Source organism: Calonectris borealis, chromosome Z (genome assembly GCF_964195595.1).
Source record: "Calonectris borealis chromosome Z, bCalBor7.hap1.2, whole genome shotgun sequence".
NCBI lineage: Eukaryota > Metazoa > Chordata > Aves > Procellariiformes > Procellariidae > Calonectris > Calonectris borealis.
Window position 1 is genome coordinate 4,266,281 of NC_134352.1, and position 17,482 is coordinate 4,283,762.

Below are 17,482 nucleotides of genomic sequence, written 5' to 3' on the forward strand. Positions count from 1 at the left end.
TGTCGTGTTGAAGCACAACAATAGAGGACCTTTATGAGAGGTATTATGTGGTAGTGATGCGGAGAAGAGTAGAGTAACAAACAAGGCAATAGAACAGGCAAAACTGTAGCCTGCATGTTGAGAAGCCAGAGATAATGCTAAGGTGTTCAGGATCATTATATTTGTCCTGAATACCACTCAGTACCTTAGCGCGGAGGATAAGTATGTCACTTTCAGCCTGCTCTCCTCTCCAGAGGACTGTGTATGTGGGTGTGCGTGTTCATGTGCCTGTGCAGTCTATCAGTCTGTTCTTCTGTCTTTTCCCTTATAACGTCTTCATTTTTTATTCGGTGCCAAGCAAATCTGGCGCAAAGGGAGGGGTCTCACAGACAATGAAATTCCAACAAGTTTCATGAAAATTATATGTTCTTGTGCAGAAAAAGAGAACCAGAAATTACTCCCAGAAAGACTCCCAGCTGAAGGCAGTGTTACAGCGTGAGTCCTTACACACAGAAGCAACAAAGAATCCGCAGAAAGATGGGTAGGGGGCAAGAGAAGCCCCGAGAGACCCAGCCACAGGAAAGCTGCCTTGGATATTGCACTTTACTCCAAAATGCAATTCATAGGGAACGAGGCATTACTTCCAGCACTCACAAAGCTAGGAGCTGTGCCTCTGACTGTGGCACCCTTGTGGAAATTTCTCTTGCCTAACCTTACCACAACTCACTGAAGCATGTTCTTTTTTTTTTTTTCTTTTTGAGGGTGGGGGGAGCAGGGAATAAGTACACTGCATTAGTGAGCTTGATTAGCCATGTCAGCCAAGGTACCAGCCAAACACTCTAGATTGATGGGTTTTGCAAGGGAAAGATTTGCCTCTACTCTTTAGGGCTAAAGTTAATTTTGGGTAGAATACCAACATGATTTTACTAAATTTGGTCTTTCGTTTTTTTGGTGAAAACAGAGATTGCTTCTTCTCTGCCTGGTGTGGCAACAACCTGCTTTCTAAGGATATGAAAATAAAAATAAATATGTATGAAAATAAAAACGTTACTATGTTGGGAGGGAATCTGGTCTCTTTTTGGAGATTGCTGCAAGACATTCATTGGGTTACATTGCCTTTCATCCTCTAAACATCTGAAAGATGGCAGTGCATTCCTGAACCTCTACAAACCACAGAAGTGGCTGTTTCACACACATGCTAAGTAGACAGTCGCAGAGCTTTAGGGCATTGTGAGTGTGCTGAGGACAAGGTGTGCCTTCTTTCACCCAGACACAGTCTTGTGAATGCAGCAGACAAGGATTTGGGAATGATGGGAGAGGAAAAGATTCAAAGAGGCTGCAAAACATTCCCGCTCTTGTCTTTTCGTATTGCTCTTCACCTGGGTTGTCTGGTAGGGTCAAGGTGCAGCTCCCTTCCCTTACCTATGCCCATTCAGTTGCAGCTGTGTTGACCTTTGGGAAAAAAAGAGGTCATTGACATTTGTAAATAGAGGAGATAGACTGTCATATCAAAGCTTGGAGTTGAGGATGCCATCCAATCCAGCTCACATCAGCGTCGTTTCTCAGAGACTCCATGTGAATCAGCAGGACTCCATCAGTGACTCAGATGAGTTCAAGAAAAGGTCCCAAGGGTGCTGATCTGGGTTTCATGTCTGGACAGCTTGATCCAATGGATCTTGAAAACAGAGTATTTTATGTATTCAGAGGACAACTGTCTTGTACTTATACGAAGAGAAGAATGTTAGTTAAGATTAGTTATTCAGATGTAAATGAGAAATTTCATTTTTAATATATCACATTGTATCTATTAAATCTATCAAACAATAGCTGATTGCAAAAGCCCTCTATAATTGGCTTGTTTCAACTAGTAGCAGTAGAAATCATACATGCCTATGTCTGTTCTGCTAGTTAATATTTAAAAGATAAAAGAGACATGAAAGGGAGTGGAGAAGTGTAGAGAATCATTCAGGTTGTTTTAGCGTCTTACGGTTTGATTCCAATGGATTTATAATTTTGTCTGTGTGTCAGTAGTAGCTCATGGGATTAGATGTGAAGTCTGTATAGATACGACGTTTGAAAAGAAAAATCTACATCGAGCCAGCCTTCCACAGTTGCCTAAATCTGTTTCAGAGGTCCATAACATGAATTTGGAAGGCCCAGATTTCTTAGGGCAGATCACCATCGCTTAGCTGACTTGATGAAAATGTGAGGTTTCAGGGGGTATGTCTCCACAAGGAGAACAGCTCTATAGCGTTTGCAGGAATAAGAGGGCTCTGTTCTTAAGTCTCAGGTAAAATGCAGAAAATGAAGTCTAATTTTTAGTAAATAAATACAATAGTACAGAAACAAGGTATGACATCATAATACTTGAGGGCTTTAACGGTAGTAAACTGGGCATTGCCATAAAGAAAATAATAGGAAATGTACATTTCCAAAAGGAACAAAAAGCTCAGATGAGACGCAGCCATTCTGAGAAGGCAAAAAGAAACCAGTTAGAGCATCCCACACTAATACACAGCACAAGCATAGCCACTTATTAACACAAGAGTGCTATGTGATCTATATGTTGTAACTGAGATTGCTTAGCCAGGTTTCAACTCAGAATTAACTGCAAGCTGTCTAATAAAGTAGTAATAGCCAAATGGACTCTTTGAAGAGTTCTTAACTGAGAAATTCTTAAAGCTAAATTTGATAAATCTTACAAATACTGACTTTGTGTACTATTGCTTGTGGTTGGGGGGTCCACAAAGACTTGCTTCTCATATTCTTTTACCTTAATGAAGCCAATAACTGTTCTTTGGTGATCTGTTGAGGTATATCAGTTAAAACCTATCTGAGGCCAGGCAACCATTCTGAATTGCTAACTACTGATTTCATTCTGGTTTTGCGCTTTTTGATCTCTGTCATTTATCTTGGTGATGGTGATCATGGTTGTGAAGGTTGATTTGGGCTGTTGAACCTGAAATTCATCTGGTTTGACTTTTCACTAAGCATCTGTTTTAGCAGTGCTTTTTCCTGTACATTAAGCTTCAGCACTGTGCATTTGTAGCACTGTAACTGGAGTCATAAAAAGTAAACACCATGTCTAGAAGCTCTTAATCGGTATTTCACAGCCGCATTAGCAACTCTGTCCTCCCCCTTGTCCTATCAAAAGCATACACTTAGGAATGGCAGGGCATTGCTAACACCATCCCTTACATCCAATTCAAAGGCAGAATTCAAATTAGATACTCCTCCTTCTTCTTCTGTGAAGAACACGAATTCCTAAATTTGTTGCAGTTTTTTTTTCATTTCTTCCTCCTGTATCTTTCTTTAGAGAAAAGGAAAACACCACGGTATTCCACTGTAAACAGTATGCGTCCTTTGCTTTTAATGCTTATTCATTTCAAATGGATAAATATGTTAAAATAAATTGCATTCTGGGTGGGTATCTTAATGCCTTAATGCTATCGGAGATGGTGGGAGGGGGGTACTAGCACAGGCGCTTTGCCAGATTGCCAGTTTCATTCTTTATTGACTGATGCCAGTTTCAGAAGAGAGAGGTCTGTATGGTCCTCTCTTTCCACCCGTAACTGGAGACCTATAGCATCAGCGTGGTGGATCTCTAGTCACTTTCTTTCCCTAAAGCATAATGTAAAACCTTCCACTGCTGGGCAGTTTGCGTTACTGTAACACTGCTGAGTCTTTCTTGCAGCCCGTGTCAAGGATTGAACTTTCCAAATTATGTATTTCAGACGTTGAGAAAGAAAGGACTTAATGGCTGTGACAGTCCAGACCCCGATGCAGACGATTCAGTAGGTCACAGCCCTGAGTCTGAGGACAAGTACAGAAAAATTAATGAAGATATTGATCTAATGATCAGCAGGCAAAGATTATGTGTAAGTACTCTGAGCTCCTTTTCATTTTTTTTACTTTTTGATATTTCTCTGAACCTGGCAGGCATTGAACAAGAAAGAAAACAAAGGTTGTGAAAGCCCCGATCCTGACTCCTCTTACGCTCTCACCCCACGCACTGAAGAAAAATACAAAAAAATTAATGAAGAATTTGATAATATGATCAAGAGCCATAAAATACCTGTAAGTACCAAAGGTTAGATGGCTGTCTGCTGATAACTGCTGCAGTAACAAACCATAACCCTTTCAGTTCTGGCTTCTTAAGGAAAACATTTCAGCTGGAAACGGCTTTAATAGCCCAATATATAATTAAACACTGTGGTCAGAAAATTTCACACGACATATTTTTCTTCCAAGTTTCTACCTCTGACACACAGACAAAGCCTACTATAGGTGAAACCTACAGAAGGAAGTGAAATATACAGATATACATTATATTCACTTGATTTACAGAACTGTTTTACCACATCACTCGCCCAAATTATATCTAAAAAATAACGATGGAAATCTTTCTTTGTGGACAGGCTAACAAACCCACAGAATACTTTCTGTGGTGATATAGAAAAAAACGATATAGAACTGAAATTCCTTTACATATAGTAATTAGTGCGTTCTGTGCATGTCACTTCAGTTCTCAAGTGCCTCTGCTAAACTCAGTTGCAGCACTGAAGGGTTACAGCTACTTGCTCGCTGCAGAGAAACAGACTGCATGAGAGCCTAATGGTAGGATTCAGACATGTTTGTGTGTTGGGGTGATTTTACAGCTTTATCAGAGAATTTGCTTTGACCTCATCAGCATTTCTTTAATGCTTTAACATGAGCTAAATTTTGTGTTAACCAAGTCAAAATTTCTAACCATCAGTCATATGCCTTGCCAGATATCTAAGAGAAATAACTCTGCATGTGCTATTTTGTTTGCACAAGACGTACAAGGGAAGAATACTTTGTCATACGTTTAATATTACATTTGTAAAGCCGACAAAAAGAATGTGGAGGTTTGGAGGTTATATTTGGCCCTTCTTCGAAATGTGTGTGGAAGAGAAAGTAGCAAACCAAAGATTTGCCCAAGTCCAAAGAAGCATCTGAATTTGCATAGGTAACTGCTTGCTTCTAAAACAGATCATTTGGATGTGTTCATTCCTCATTCCCACATGTAGGTTTTATGGTTAGCTGCCAAAAAGGATGTCTGTATACCCAGAATGAGCAAAGTCTCTTCTGTAGTGCTAGTCAATTGTGCGTGCAAAATCTGATACCTAAGCTGAGGATACCTTTTAAGGATGCTCAGATTCTGTCTCATGCAGTGTAAGCATTCTTTCCATTAATTCTCAGCAGAAAGATTTTCACTCAAATTAATTAAAATTTGAAGTTGTTCTCACATCATGGCAAACATATTTTTGCAAAAAAAAGTAAATAATAAAGATTTTCCCAGAGACCAGAATGGCACCAAATTTGATAAATTAGTATTTGGAAAGGCTGGTTAAGGATGCCCAACATGTATGTAAAATATCAGGGAGAAATATATATATATTCCATCTTCTTTTACCTCCCTTTTTATTTGCTTCTTTTGCATAGCTGTTTTTTTCAGGAAAAAAAGCTCTAAAGCTGTAACCATGAATTTGGTTTTTCAGGATGGAACTCAGTTTGACAAACGATGACTGCAACATTTAGGGTGACTGTTATAGGTTGAAATGCTTAACCCTTTTTCACGTCAAAATCTTACCAATTGCTGTTCCCTTCCTCTTTCAAGGATGACCTTTGGCTTGTTCAACTCAAAGTGACGGAATTTTCAATCAAATAGTATTTAACCAAGCTACTTTTCCACCTTAAAAGTTGTGTTTGGGATGGTCCTTCCGATCCTCTCTTTCTCTCACGCTACCTGTTTTTGTTCCAACAAAGCAGCACATGTCATAACCATTTGAAATCTTAAGACATGAAAAAAAACTTGGAAAAAAACTCATTCCTGTGGTAGTGAGTCCTGTCACTTTCTTTACCTCCATAAGCATTTGGGAAAATCGTCTTTGCTGTAAAACTAGGAAAGTTCTAGGAATTAGAAACAACACATTTAATCTAAACATGGTACATCACTTTTGTCCTCCCAAACATGAATGGACTTTCCCTCTGATTGCTTTCATGAAGTTTGACCTTTTGACATCAAATATAGTCGTACTTCAGCTATTAACTTGGTGATTAACTTGGTTTCCTGAGCTGTATTTTGGGTATAATGTAACTTCCTACCTTGCAGCGATGTTACAAGGTACAATGTATTATCTTTTTGTGAAATTACTTCAGAGATGCTTCAGAGATACAGAACTGCAAAATGTAAGCGTTTCTTTTCATGTAAGACAGGATATCCCTCCTTTGAATACTTCACACGCAGAGCTCAAGGTCTGTGTGCTCCTTCAAGCTGCTTACCACAAAAGGAAGAATCAGCAGGTGTTCTCCCCTAATGCAACAGGAGCTCCTTCTCTTGGCATAAGCCAAGGTGTAATGGGCAAGATGGAGCTCAAAGCTCGCACATAGTGGAAATTTGTAAATATAATATCTTTTTGATATATATATATATAATATATTATATACGATAATAACCTTAACTATACAAATCAGTATAACTTCAGGGAAGTCAGGGAAGCTATATTCATTTACTTGCGGTCATCAAAGATAGCCAAGAAAATTGGGGGGAAGAAAGCAAAATTGAACAAAAAGTCACCAAGTCAAGTCATTAAATCACTACTTACAAAATATATAAAACAATGCAATGCCTGTGCCTGGTCTTGTAGCAGAATAAAGCTGCTGCCAAATGAAAACAAAATTGGCTTTTGCTCCTAACAGCTAAGGCCAATAATGTTTCCTCAGATAATTTTCTGGGGATAAGTATTTATATTGTTCTAAAACATCTGATAATAATTAGACATTTATTTGTAGTTTTCATAAGAGTGATGAAAGCAGAGGAGACAGAAATAGTCCACTAGAAGGGAGCTATAAGTATCTCTGTCTCTAAATAAATGAAGGCTTGGTTGAACATGGGAAGGATAAAAACAATATTTAACACAGAATGTTTGGTCCATTAATTTCCAAGGGTTTTGAGTCCCCAACACTTTGCTTTGCACAACATACCACAGCTTGTGGAGCGCACATCTAACACAGCGTGTGCTGTACACTGGCGGTTTCATCTCAGGTGCGCCATCTGCCCTCTTTGGCAATTGTGTCCAAAGGAGAAAAGACAGAGGAAATAAAAAAAAGCAAAATATGGCAAGCTGCATACACGTTAGAATAAGGCTACGCCTATGTTTGTAAATTAGCAAATGGCAAAGAACGTACCAAGGCAGCGGGAGGTGCTTATCTCTGCCCTGAATCGTTTGTACGGTCCCTGGCATGCTTTTGGCACTGGCCAAATAACGCTCTCCCAGACAATTTCTTAGCTCTTTTTGGTAGTTAGCCAGGCCAGGAACAATTCCCAATTGTCAGTTTATATGTAGTCATGATGTTTTTGAACTTGAGAAAGCTTAATAGTATGGACATGGACTGCTCTGTGGCCTCAGATGGCCTCAGTTCCTAGGCAAGTTTAATTTACTAATATAGATATTACGCAAGTGCATCATAAGCTTTAATGTCCATCAGGCCTAGCTGGAATAGATATGCCCCGTGACTGACCACCAAGAATGACTAGGGAATCTGCAGTAGGCTGCAGTTCTTGGTGGAGGACATACAAGACTCTAACAAAATTTGAGCAACCACACAAAACTGTTGCTAGAGACTTACTGTTTAATACTGGTGCTTATCCAGATAAACTTCTCTCTCTAATCTTTGACAACTGAGGAGAAGAAATAAAAACTACTATATTCCAGATATAGTGAGTATTGTGCTGCAAAGCAGAGAGTAAACTGACTTCGCCCTGATAAAATTGCCTATGAAGTACTCCATAAATAGACAGTAGGTAAAATGGTGAAAATGAAACCATTACTACAGAAATTAATTAATTATTTGCTTAACTAGTTTAAAAAAATATTTTTTAAATGACAAAAGGAAAGCTAAGTATCTGTTTCAGCAATGTTTGTATGCTTCAGTGATGACTAGTGAGACTGGCAGGCGCAAGAGCAACCAAGACTGGAGCTCTTTTGTGCTGTACTAATGTAGAAAAAGACGACTGCAGCCCTTGAAGGGTTTGGTTTGTACGTGGGAGAAATACAGAGCATAATCATGAAAGTAGATGAGCCTCCTGAGGATTGGCAAGACCTTCAGATTTGCGTTTGAACCTGTGTTTTAGTTTAGATAGCTCAACAGATGTTGGGATTAGGAAAATAAGTTGAGAAAATAGAGACGATATTGGTGTCGTCAGGTGTCCACCCAGGCTTAGAGGGCAGATTTCACGGATCTCATGACAGAGATGAAGAAGACACCGTGCAAAGTGCTCCCCAGTGGGTGACACTCAATCTGATATGGGCTGACACTCAAGCAGGGAGGATCATGTGCTCGAAGCCACCAGGCAGAGAGATCTCCACCACAGCCCTGAACGTTGCAATAACAAGAGGCTCCATGTTGACTTATTCATGTCTCACATCAGGCTGGAGGTGGAGCTAAGACATCCATCCTCATGTGAATTCACTGGCTAAAACCTTTTGAAAAGGCAGAAACCAGCAGCAGCAGGCGGCTTTGAGTTCCAGAAGCAGCCATGCTCTTCTGTCTTACATGGGATTTGGGAACCTCTTGGGTCCTTCTGAGGCCAATGAAGAGAATGTCTTGCTCAAAGCATACCTTCAGGCCGACAAAATGTTTCAGGTTATGCTATATGAACCTATTTCCAAGGAGCCTAGACCTCAGTCATGACATATACTGGTGCTCCTTGTGCTACATACTTTGTAAATTTTCCATTGAAAGACAAGCCACACATGCAGGTAGTGAGCTGGACTTCAACTGTAAAAACATCTGCAGGCAAAAAAAGGTTGCTCCTGAAAAAAATAAGGAACTTACTTCAGCAATTACATTTTTCATCACGTAGTCATTTATTCTTTTTTTTCTACTTCTGAGACACAAACATTAGTATGTTTCAGGATCCCTACATAGACCTAGCAGCACATGTAGTTTTTCTCCTTACCCACTAAACACATGGATTCCCAAGACACCTCTCCTCCCCTTCCCACTTCTACTTAAACCAATCAACTCTATGGAGAATAGGACCCTTGGGGTGCACTTCAGCTTCTCGGCAAAGGGAAGCGAGTCCCAGCATGCGGCCCTGGCTGGGGAGCAATGCCAGCAGGTCCATCTGCTCAAGTGCCCTACCTGCTCTCAGCCATTATGCTATGGCCATCTCTCACAAACCGAGGCCACAGACTACGTAGAGGGTTTCAGAGCTAAATTAACACCTTGAAATAAGTCCCAAGGCATTTGTGTAATGTATCCTTCACATCATACCCTGAACTAAAATCTTGCTCTGTGTTTCAGTGGTTAAGCAAAACGATTCCTCTATACTTAGAGCAAAATTATGTCTGCCCCTAGAAAGGGGAAAGCACAAAAAAAACCCTAAAGGGATAACCGTAATTTGACAGCCAGCGCTATAATACGCAGGGTGCAGCCAACAGCTCTGGCCAGCCAGAGAAGAGACGTGGGTGGCACAAGGTCAGGGCACCTCTGTTGCCTGACACAGCAGATTATATGTCTGGCTCTCAACATACTCCCTCCAGGTCCTTGAATACTTACCAGTACTATCAGCTGCCAAGAACAAAATTAAAAACTGTGATTTCCTCCCTCTGAAGATGTTACAAGGCTGGTTTAAAGAATTTTTTGATTAGTTTAGACTCTTGAAGCTTATAAGATTTTTAAATGGCAAATTAAGGGGTACTTCGTTTGCATTCAGGTATTTGAATATTTAAAATGCTGTCAGGTAATTCTGAAAAAGTTTTCTTTCCATTCACAAAGACAAGAAATTAATTATTTTAAAATCAGGTAAATTAAATATGGCGTTCTAACATATTTGAATGCCACCAGAGTCATAAATTTTACAGAAATTCAGGCAACTGCCACCCAAGAAAACCCCAACTAATGAATGCACCAACCAACCAATAAAAAATCTGAGCTGGGCGTTCTAAGAGCATAATGAAAATCAGGTACTGCATCTCCTCGCACCCTCTGTCAGAGTGGTCCATAATTTGGTTCTTTTTTGAAAGAGATTCTTGCAAAGGAGAGTTGCTCAGGATAGGACCCTGTACAGTACAAAAACAGTATATTAAAAAGACATCATCAAACAACATCACCCCTCCCCCCCCCAAAAAAAAGGCAAAAAAAACCCCAAAAAACCCACAAAGAACCCAAAGACTGATGTGCATCTAAAGTTTTTGCATTTGCTACCTGTCCATGAGTAGAATTTTGTTTCTTTTTAGCCCCTCCAAGCTAAGATAGAAACTTCAGAAAAAGTAATTTACTGTGTTGGTGCCTTTAACATGATTTGGGATCATTCTGGTTGCTAAAGCAACATACGCTGAAATTAAAGCTTTCCCTTTTGCATTCCACACCTCCTAATTTTTCTCCATGCAATGAAGTCATCATAATCATGTACCTTTGATCTTGCAGTCATCTGTGACACTAGATTAAGATATCACAAATGAACAATTACGACTTCATGGAATGAAAGAAAAAGAAAATTAAGCCTCATAAAGCAGGGTTTTGTTTTAAACAAAAAAAAGAGAAAAAATCTTTCCAGTTCTTACAAAGTAAGTGTGCAAGCTGCATTAAAGGACGATGGACTCATGATTTATGATCATATTTAAAAGCCTTGGTAACTCTTTTGAAACTCTTCTCTTGACTCTTGGGGGAGGGGGACGAGCATAAATATTTTAACCACCAACTACAAAATATTTGAACTAAATATAGAGTAACTGTACTTGAAGGCTGTTGTGTTTCTGTACTATTCTTGTCTTTGTTTCCCTTTTTTGCTTGTACAGGCTGTTCCACCACCAAACTTTGAGATGCCAGTTTCTATCCCAGTGTCCAACCACAACAGTTTGGTATACAGTAACCCAGTCAGCTCGCTGGGAAACCCCAACCTTTTGCCGCTGGCTCATCCTTCTTTGCAAAGAAATAGCATGTCTCCTGGCGTGACACATCGGCCTCCAAGTGCAGGTAACACAGGTAGGCTCTGTTCAGTCCGATCCCTTTAAATACTCTTTTATCAGATGCTTGTGTGCCTTAGGTCACTTTAAACAGTTTTTACCGGTCATAACCGTTTGTCCAAAATTGCTGTATTGAAAAATCAAAAGAAGAGCCAAAGGGGTTTCTATTCGCAATTTAGAAAAAAAAAAAAAGTTCTAGAAAAAGCTGAATATTGACTAAGATTAAAGGAAATCAATAAAGAATAAAAGGGCAGACAATTTGCTGTTTCATAAAAAGGTAGCTTGTCTACTTAATTCATGCAAGAACTCACTATACCATAAAGCTTAAGGGGGCAGGGGAGAAAATGTAGCCAACACAAACAAGTTGAAGCAAGTAAAATAGGACACTCGTTACTTAAGTCATTAGTCTAGAGGCTAAACGCAGAATTTATTATTATTTACGCCAACAGGTTCCTTGCTGGGTAAATGTTAGTTTAGCTCTGTACTTGAGTTCCTTGTATAGCAAGAGGCTGTGCTTTATGCTGGTGATGATGAGGGCTCACCTCTGAATAGGATAAATGGGGATTAAATTCCTTCAATCTGTCTGGCTGAAGCAACATCAAGATCCTTAAGTACCCCAGGTTCAAAGAACCATTTGAGGTCCCCAAGTGCAAAGAGAAGTTTTAAAAATCCTTGGAGTGAATGTCTATGAAAGGCTGAGGAAATTAAAATTAAAAGCTGTGTAAATATATGTTATAGCTTCTGAGTTACGTTCTCGATAGGAACTTTCAGTCTCTTCCTCCCAATGCTATGTGGAAGCCTTTGCTTTTCTGACTAATACTGAATTAAAGATAGTTTTCAAATGAAGGACTACTATACATAACTTTCAAATATAATTTATTTTTCATATGCTGTGGAAATATGAATATAAAATAATGAAATGTTGTGTACTACATATTTTGTTTGTCCTTGAAAGACAAATACCTTGTATGGGTAACATTAAACATTACAATTTTATGACTATGGGTCTGATCGGATGCCTGTTGAAGTCAGAGGAAAACAGTGGTGGGTACTGGAGCAGGCCGTTTGAAGTTAGAGAAAATGTTTTGAATGTTTGCCTGTTATAATTTATCGTGCTCATTTGTAGTATTTCATTTCAACCCCCTAGGTGGCCTGATGGGTGGGGACCTCACAACCGGTGCAGGCACCAGTGCAGGTAAAGAGAAAAGAATTTATATTTATTTTTCTAAGTGAACAAAGGACTTCCTTCAAAGGCTGAGTCCTAAAATAGCTCCATACTGGAGGTGGGATATTAGAAAGTGATCGGCATCGGTTTATTTCCCCCAGCTGCGGGGTGGGGAGTTGATATTTGTGCTTCTCTTATTAGTAGAAGAGGCTTATTTTCAGCAATGTCAAAAATCTTGCACCTCAACAAATTCCACGAATACAAATGTCTGTTTTCCTTCACATTAGCCTTTCCATAAAAACTTTCAGGTCCATTGCATAGGTCTGTTCAGGCAAAACTCCTGCTGAAGCCAGTGTCAGAAACCCTGATCCTTTTTAAGTCACAGGGAGTTTTTCTATTGACTTTAGTGAAACTGGGGCTTTGTTTTATGAATTTAAGCTTGAGTAAAGATTTCGATATAGAGTCTTTCATTAGACTTCTATCTACTGAGCACGGATTTGATTTCAAGCCTCTGCTTTAAGACCATTGCTAGTCAGCAAAATCTGTTAGCATTTACTTAAATAATCAGTAATTATCTTAAGCTTAGTTTTATGTATTTACTTAAGTGCTTTGGTACACAACAGGGAAAGGATTTTCAAAATACCCATGTAGAGAAAAAGATTAGCCCCTTAAGTCGTGCTCCCATAGAACTCATGAGAACTGTACCTGCTAAGGTCCGTGTTATCAAAGCAATGTTGTCAGAGTAGTCCCCTTTGCCCAGTAAACTCAGTGGTTTGTTAGCAATGTCAGCAATGTTGCATTATTACAAATACGGATTACAAAAGACAATGGCAAGATTACTGTTTCAGTTTGAGAAGCAGAAGTAAACACATATGTTCGAAGAATATAAGATGAGCAGTAAAACGTGGAGCACATCCAATTTTACTGGATTAACCGCTCTCAGAAAGAACTGTATGGAAAAATAGTTGGGAGATCCATTTTGTGCACTATAAACCAAGGCTGATATATATGCCGATTTTGACGTTGTCTCATAAAATTACTTATCAAGAAATTCTGGATATAGTGATCTTTTCTTTTTTGGCTCTTCCCAGCCTGCGTTAGACCACCCCCCTTTTATCTTCACGCATAGATGAGTCACAGATGTTTGTGTGATGCATTTGTAGTAAAATTGAAACTGCACAGCATTGTATCAGAAAGCCACTTTAAACGCATGCTGAAGCTTTGAGGGGTCATTTTGTATTAATTTAGGAGGAGGGAAGGCAGGCCATGGGAACTTAGCTATTAGTCTCCTTTGTTCTCAAAAAAAGAAGGCATGATAGAAAATTACAGATTTGTTAATTATCTTTTGTTAGCCTGCGAAACACAGCTAAAGAAAGATTCATTCTGGCGATGTTCGCATTTCGGCTCACTTTAACCTCATGTATAGTAGAAACTTCAGGAACGGCACGGAGGGGCTCGGGTAGGAAATTGATTGCCCTATTAAGGGGCTCCCTCTACCGGCTTATTAAGAAATATCATTGTCTCCCTACTGGTTTCCCTGTTCCTTTAAACGACGCTGGGAAGCAATTAGTAAAGAAGGCAATGCTTTCTTTTAAAAGGCGCACATACAAAAATAAAAGTTCCTCTACACATGCATTTGGCTTAATAATCCTTGTGCTTAATAAAATCTGTATATCAATATGCCAGTTGAAAAGTTATATCCTTTCTAAATACATACTTTTTCCTAGAAATATATTAAAAGCATATATAAGCATAGGAAGAGGAATAGTTTGATTATTTACTCACAGATTAAGAATTTGTATTTCCTGGGCGCAGTGTTATGCATTAAGCTCTCAAGCAATGTAACTTTGGAGCAGGCAATTGATTTGAGGGGCGTATATATGAGGGGCATTGCTAGGAATGCATCATAAATATTTAATCGTATGAATAGTCTTTGTTCTTTATCTGGCAATAAGAGCTTTAAACACCATTAAAGAAGTGTTTTCTAAATCTCTTAAATGCAGAGCAGTAGGAAGAATTTGATACAGGGCCGAAGAAAGATGAAAAGGTCACCATAAGGTTGCATCCACTGTCTTACTTGCATTATTCCACAATGGCACTATTTTGGACCCTCTTTCTTTAGGGTGCAGAAGAATAAACATCAAAAGTTCTCTTTGTTCATCATTCCTCACAAGAAACAGAGACCTCTGTGTTTTTTTCTATTTGGCATCTTAGAAGCTGGTAGCATGATCACATGGTTTAATCTGTTGGGGTTCATATTTCTGGCCAAATTAGAACATTATGAATTTGCATTTTTCTGCAGTGTCCAAAAATAGCATATATTCAAAATAACATACTCCAAGAAGAAGAGTCTAAAGAGTTTCATTTCTGCCATTATAAAATGAAACTAGTTTTGATTGCTAACACCAGGCCTCAGTTTCTGCACTACTTTAACAAATTACATTATAACAAATTACATTATAACTGCAATATCAGAGATGGAAAAAGATTAGTTAAGCCTGTGTTTTAAGAAGTATGTTATTTTGTTGGTTTGGATTATTTCAACTAATAACCCTGAAATCATCCACAATTTACCGTGGGAGTCAACCCAAGACATAAATAGAACTTAAAAAAGCTGACTATTTCCTTATTACCCTACACAACTAAATACCATCGGTGGTATTTTTAAGTTAAACCAAGGTTATCTCAGGTTTGTTAAAGTAAATTTGTTCTTAGCCAAACACTGATTGAATAGTTTCTATCATGTGATAGTAGCAACTGCCAACAAAATTGGAGTGAACTTCACATTTAGTATAGTTGCTAAATTATAAATACAGGAACGTCTTTGGCACTATTATCTCAAACCACAGGCTTTTGATTGAAAGAGAGAACAAATCAGTATGGTCTAAAACCATTCTAGCTTACCCCATAACTAACAGGAAGACTAAGTGACATGTTACCTGTTTACATAATAGACTGTGTAAGTTCTTTTAATTTTTAGGGACCATAGCCTTTAATAAAACCACTTAACAGTAACTTGACCAGAAATAAATAATGTCTATGAAGTTTTAGTACTGTAAATAATCTGAACTCATGTTTTATTCAGTGGCTCAAAATACAACAGTATTGGGGACGCCTTTCTTTGCATCTGTACTTCAAACTTTTGATTTTCAGACTGAGTTATATTTTTAGATTGAGTTATATTTTTCATTTGTTGTATGGTTTTCCAATTATGACATTTTGTATTTTATAATTAAGTTTTCTTTTGAATGGAATAAGACCATCTAAATCAACAGAATTTCCTTACATTTTGAACTACTATAAATAATAAAATCGAAGGAAAAATTCAATCTCAAGTTTTAAATCCAGGACGGGTATAATAAAAAATATACTTGCTTTAGTTGTTTATTCACTTCCTGTAATTTGTTTATTTCACTATTTGATTTTTGTACTGCCTCCATCTTAACATTAATATTAAACTAAAGGAGCAAGTTATTCAAAAGTACTTGGGACTCTACAAATGCTGTCAGAGGGGCTAAGTACTTGTTCTTTTTAAATCAAGCATCCTCAAACTACCTTTAAACCTGTTCTTTAAAATCATTAGAAACTGAAAAGATCATTTTGAAAAATGCATCCCATGTCTTTTTAATAACTGAATCCCGTATTTACCTATAAATCAGCAGCTAGTCATTTCCTTCTGGAAATTAACCACAAGCTAACAGTTGCCTTCTCATCTTCTGAGGGCTGAGGTCCTGGATCTGCCAGCCAATATCATAATTTGCTAGTGCTTTCCTGCTCCTTTTTCTTTTCTTGGTCATGTGCTGACTGTGGGTGAGTGTATTATATATTCTACTAGTATTTCAAGCCACATGGGAATATATGTAATAGAAAGGGGTTTTTTAATTTATAAGCGCTCAGGGTAGAGGCAATCTGGATTGTATCTTCTCAAAAAAGAGTGATTTACTAAAAAGAAGCAATCTGCTCAAATAAGCCTACAAGCAGTACCAAAAATAAGAAGGATTTCAAAGGCACCTAGTTGCATTAGTGTCTTTTGAAACTGTAAATATAAATAAGCAAACTAATACTAAAAATAAAAAATTAAAAAATTAAAATGTTACATAAATGTTTTCCATTGTGCCCAGAAATCATGCTTGGCATAGACAAGAGAAGATAATTCTTAGGCTTCAAGTGTGGAATACATTAAATAAACAAGTGAGCTTAGAATAATGATTCCCAAGCCACAGTTTATGGGCAACCTGTTACGACTGGGTTTGCCAGGGAGAGCATGATAAGTCATTGCCCTTCCCTTATTACTCGATGAGTGCAGTCGCCCACAGACCTCTGATCCAAAGATTGGGCAAGATGCGGTACAAAAGTATAGTAAACAATAGTTCCTGTCCAAGGAAGTTTACAGTCCAAAAGAAAGAACATGCAGTCATTCATAACAGAGTTTGTGATGCAATAGTGCCAAATCCAAACAATAAGAAATCATAAATTGGCAGGTTGGCTTAAAACCATGGAGGGGGATAAGAAATGAAAAACACAACAGCTCTCCTTTTCTTTTCTCTTTTTCCACTCATATTATGCCATTAAGTGTTCCTTTTCCAAACTTTCCTCCATATAAGGAAGATATATACTTTTTTTTTCAGTGTTTTAAGGGAAGTACTTACAGGTAGGAGATTTGTGATAAAGCAGGAAGAACACTACAACTTGCTTGACAACTCTAATACATAGTATGAAGGAAATCGTCTATCTAACAGTAGCTGAATTTCATATCTGTGTAGGCAGGCAACACAGGCCTTTCCAAAATTAAATCCTATTTCTGCCCTAAGCAACTGATCTGTTTTATGCAGCTTATTCGGACTCTTTACATACAAGTAGAAATTACATCAGTGAAACTTTGAGAATAAGTTTGAAAGGGTAAATGCTGCTGTCCGTGTAGAAATCAAAAAAATCTTGCAATGGGTGTCATGCAAAGGTTGGATGCGTGTATTTTCAGCAAACTCACGTGACCTCTTACCAATGAAGAGATCTGTGCAAGCTCATTCTGAGTAGACCTCAATGAAAATCTGTGAAAATTTGGCCTTTATTAGGTTTCCATCAGTTGTGTTAGTGGTGACTTAGTAACTTATTTAGTTATGCTCTGTCTCATCATCTCTCTAATCAGCAGTGTCTCAATATTTGTATTTATAAAAAGACAGCTTGAAAGGATTGAAAGGGAGAAAGCCCTAAGTTCACATGTAATGAACAATTAAGTGAGTCATACAAACTGTGGTTCTTTGTAAGTGGGATTTTAAAGACAGGCGTGATTGACTTCTTTTCCTTTATGACAAGCAGTTTCAAATGTTCCTCAAGAATAATT

The 17,482-nt window shown here is 38.2% G+C and overlaps 1 protein-coding gene across 13 annotated transcripts in view; it reads left to right on the top strand.

Moving 5' to 3' along the window:
* Positions 1-17,482, top strand: part of MEF2C (myocyte enhancer factor 2C) — a 128,094-nt gene that overhangs the window by 88,277 nt on the left and 22,335 nt on the right. For 5 of the 13 annotated variants that reach the window (XM_075137771.1, XM_075137764.1, XM_075137769.1 and 2 more), the window contains exons 4-6: positions 3,714-3,857; positions 10,809-10,995; positions 12,124-12,171. In XM_075137771.1, the coding sequence (XP_074993872.1) occupies positions 3,714-3,857; positions 10,809-10,995; positions 12,124-12,171 (379 nt within the window). Of the gene's footprint in view, positions 1-3,713; positions 3,858-3,918; positions 4,057-10,808; positions 10,996-12,123; positions 12,172-17,482 lie in introns of all 13 variants that reach the window. The other 8 variants (XM_075137768.1, XM_075137762.1, XM_075137763.1 and 5 more) reach the window with 4 other exon arrangements.